The following is a 4,023-nucleotide window of genomic DNA, read 5'->3' as shown; positions in this document are numbered from 1 at the left end:
TTGAGAGAGGGGCAAGAGCCTGGGAAGAGGCTGCATTTCCCCAGCCCACGACAAAGCCACCTAGTCCGAGAGGAGGGGAAAGAAAATTGTAGTAATAATAATAATAAAAAAAGAGCAGAAAAGGTCGCAAATAGCCTCCAACTCTCCCATCCCACCGCGCGTAAATATGAGCCTGTTGCGGGCACCATCAGTCGTCTCCTTAAAAAGCCCGTAAACTTTATATGACACAATATCTAATAGTAATTTATTGGGGAGATATTGTAAATTCGAACTGTTTTAGTTAATAAAGGAGCTAATTAATGAGAACCAGCCTCGCTTTTGCAGATGGTGGAGGGCCCCCAGTTGTTGCCGGAGGAGGGGCGCGCGGCGGTTTTGGGGCAAAACCCTCGCCAATCGATTATTTTATGCTAAATATGACATTTTAGGGCGCTTCGCCATTCTCAAGCCAGCGCTGGGAGCCGTAGCTTTTTTTTTTTTTTTTAATAAAACGCTTTATGGGATTTTTTATGATTTTTTATGATTGGGGGGGTGAAGAAGGCGGGGGGGGGAGAAAAGGCGTAAAAAGGCGGAACTTGCTGTTGTGTTTTGTCTCGGCTGCCAGGGGAGGGGAGGGCCCCCCCCCTCCCAGCGCAATTTGGGGCTCACGTGACCCCCCCGGACCAATGGGGCCGAGCCGTCGGTTTAACTATGTTTAATGTCAGATAGCAATAAAGTAGAAGCTTTCGGTCAGGCCCGCGGAAATGGGCGAGCACAACCTCCTTAATCCCGGCTTTGTGGGACCTCTGGTGAACATCCACACGGGAGACACCTTCTACTTCCCTAATTTCCGTGCCTCCGGAGGGCAGCTGCCCGGTTTGCCTTCCCTCTCCTACCCCCGACGGGATAACGTCTGCTCCCTGCCCTGGGCATCCTCGGAACCCTGCAATGGGTACCCTCAACCCTACCTGAGCAGCCCTGTCTCCATTAACCCTTCCTTCGGCAGAGCCTGCGACCTCGCCCGGGTGGAGGAAAGCAAGTGTTATTACCGGGAAACCTGCTCCGAAACCACCGGGCTCAAGAGGGAGGAGAGGGGCAGGGACAGTGCCTTGCTGCCCCTCGAATCCAGCCTCCCCAATGGCATGGGGGGCAATTTCAGCAAATATGACTATCCGAGCAGCGAGGCGGTGCCCCACGACCCTCCGTCCTGCCAGTCCTTGGAGTCAGACTCCAGCTCCTCCTTGCTCAATGAAGGGAATAAAGGCACGACCGGAGAAGCGGGGGGTTTGGTGTCCCCCCTGAACCAAGGCAGCACTTTAGGCACCGGTGGTAAGACCTGGGAAAAAGGGGGGGCGGGAGGGGGGTCTCGGGGCTGGGTCTGGTGGTGTCGGGAGTGTGTGGTGGGGGGGTTTTGCTTGGAAACTTGCCGGCTTGGGGCTCCTCCGTGGTGTAATTCATGGGTTCAGCGATGGGAAGCGGCGTGTCTATGTGTGCTGAGACCGCTAGGGGTAGCACCGAAATCCCTAATGTTTTATTAGGTGGTGCTTCTTTTAAAAGAAAAGGCTATAAACATGTAAATATCCCATTAAAAAAAAAAAAGAGAGAGAGAGAGAGACAGGAGAGGGGCGCAGGGAAGGGTAGTGGCTGCGCATCCCTGCCCGGCGCCGAGCGTCCAGGCGCTTTTTGGGGACATCGTAGAGGTGTGTCTGCCGGAGGGAAGAGGGGAGAAGGAGTGGGGGGGATGCTTAAACCCCCCCAACAACCCCACAGCCTTCAAAGCCGGCGCTGGGGTGGAGGTTCCCCCCTTTAGCGGGGCCGGAGAGGCGGTGGAGCCCTTCGCGGGTGGGGGGTGGGGGTGTCCCCGGCTTGTCGTCCGCTCCTTTGCTCCGTGCCCCGGTTATAACGCTCCCTACCTTCCTCTTCCTCTGCCCGCCCCACGCATCACCCGTGGCCCCGGGAGGCAGCTGGGAGCATCCCTAAGCACCCACGGCGGCAACCACAGCAGCGGGGGACCCCGGGGACAGCGGGGCCGCCGGAGGGGTGCAGAAAGGGGTGCTGGGGTTGCCCCTTTTTTTTAAAGAGGAAGGGTTTTGGGTTTTTTGGGGGGTTTTATTCCTTGCCAAGTGCTCAACTCTCGCTCCCCCTTTGCCAGGTGCTCCTTGGTACCCGATGCACACACGGTCCCGGAAAAAACGAAAACCCTATTCCAAGCTGCAGCTGGCAGAGCTGGAAGGGGAGTTTATGGTCAATGAATTCATTACTCGCCAAAGAAGGAGGGAGCTCTCAGACCGATTAAACCTGAGCGACCAGCAGGTGAAGATCTGGTTCCAGAACCGGCGTATGAAAAAGAAAAGACTCCTCCTGAGAGAGCAAGCCCTTTCTTTCTTTTAAAGTTTTAAAAAGCGTCCGTGTCGGGTATTAAAAAACAAACAAACAACAGAAAAAGAAAAAAAAAAAACATAAAAACAAACCAACCAAACCCATATAGACTCTCTAGCGTTCACCCGAGCTCCCGGGACTTTACCTGATCACTCTTAATCCCCCCACCCCTCCCTACCCAGAAATCAATGAATAAAGAAATAATATTAATAAATAACCGGTTTCCCTTAAAATACGAAACCCGACAGCGAGAAAAAAAAAAACTAATAATGCATCTTCTCCGCCGGGACGGCGGGAGGACAGACGGCTTCCAGAGATGCTCGGCGGGCTGAAGGGGAGGTTTTGAGCGCGACTTTAGCCGCTTGTCCTTTGCCAGCAGCACAGGTAGGGATTCCGTGCAGCGCCGGGCACCGTCGGGGCCGTCGGGGGCCGCCACCCCCACCCCACCCCCCACCTCCCCGGCTTCGGTTGGCGGCGAGACCGGGGTAGAGGGTGATGAGGGTGGATCCTAGACCCTCTCCTGGGCTGCCATGCAGGGTTTAGGGCTGGGTTGGTGTTTAGTGGGAAGGCGGGAGGGGAAAAAAATAGCAAAAATAAAGGAATAGGGGAGAAAAAACCCACCAGGGAAGGGGATGGGGGGTGTTGGCTTAAAGCACCGGCCCCGCATCCTTATGGTAGGTGCTTTTTTTCAGTGGACGGTGTGACCCAATATGTGTTTTTCTCAGTCTACATTGAGGTTTTGTGGCTATCAGGATTTCTAAGTTTGATCAGGATCTCTAGGTTTGATCAGGATCTCTAGGCTTAATCAGGATCTCTAGGCTTAATCAGGATCTCTAGGAAGAGGCGAGAGACAAAGACTATGTATATATCCGGTGTATATGGTATATATCTATATAATATATGAGGTATGTGTATCACACTATGTCCCTATAGATAGGAAGCTTTGGTGCAGGCGGTGGTGTTGTCCTCAACGCCAGAATGTCACAAGGAGAAGGAAAACACACACACACACCCCTAGGAAACCCTCCCAGGGATAAAAAAAACCCAAAATCTGAATTTCCTTCCACGTAAACTGAGCCTTTTGGAGATTTTTTTTTTCCTCTCTGAATTCACAGTTTCTCTGCACTACCCCAAAATTCTGACATTCCTATAAAAAAAAAAAAAAGAAAGAAAAAAAGAGAGGTTTATTCGCAACAGCGCTGATGACAGAGGTTGTATGCTGTTTTGCTCTGTTTATTGATGACAAGGTAGGAAAAGAGATCGAAAAATGCTTCTTTTTTTGTACCCTCCGGTGGTTTCAGCCTGTTGGAGCCTGAGTGAGCCGCATCTCCACTTCCCTGGGAAAACTGGGTTGATGCGCTTTGTCTCCTGGGTGCTATTTTCTCAATTAAAAAAAAAAAAAATTAAAAAAGATTGTGGGTTTTTCAGAGGAAATATATCTCATTCACCCTATTTCTCCCTTCTCCAGCTGCCCATCAGGTTAAAAACCTGCACTTTTCTTTCTTTACCTCCCTAAAAAGTCCCGCTAGCTGCAAGTAGAGACAGCCCCGTCTTTAAGGTCGGTCTTTGGGGGACGGAGGAAAGGGGGGGTTTGGCTCCCTAAAACCCTGTCTGGCTTTTTCCCTTTCAGGGCAGTAGAGAGGGGCCTGGTAGGACGCGACGCGTTTT

At 52.0% G+C, this 4,023-nt stretch overlaps 1 protein-coding gene across 1 annotated transcript; it reads left to right on the top strand.

Annotated features, from left to right (window-relative positions):
• The first annotated feature begins 231 nt into the window (after nt 1–231).
• Nucleotides 232–2,857, top strand: HOXC12 (homeobox C12). Its single transcript, XM_075075837.1, has 2 exons — nt 232–1,305; nt 2,129–2,857. The coding sequence occupies exons 1-2, from the start codon at nt 741–743 to the stop codon at nt 2,365–2,367; spliced, it is 804 nt and encodes a 267-aa protein (XP_074931938.1). The 5' UTR covers nt 232–740; the 3' UTR covers nt 2,368–2,857.
• Nucleotides 2,858–4,023: the final 1,166 nt, after the last annotated feature.

This window comes from Phalacrocorax aristotelis, chromosome 26 (genome assembly GCF_949628215.1).
Source record: "Phalacrocorax aristotelis chromosome 26, bGulAri2.1, whole genome shotgun sequence".
NCBI classification, from domain to species: Eukaryota; Metazoa; Chordata; class Aves; order Suliformes; family Phalacrocoracidae; genus Phalacrocorax; species Phalacrocorax aristotelis.
Note: the sequence above shows the minus strand (reverse complement) of the source record. Positions and strands in the feature narration are given on the sequence as shown.

Excerpts from the sequence above, each read along its gene's own strand:
- HOXC12 (XM_075075837.1), top strand. The coding sequence starts at position 741 with ATGGGCGAGCACAACCTCCTTAATCCCGGCTTTGTGGGACCTCTGGTG. Across the intron at positions 1,306-2,128 it reads CAGCACTTTAGGCACCGGTG|GTGCTCCTTGGTACCCGATG; the intron begins GTAAGACCTGGG and ends CCCCTTTGCCAG.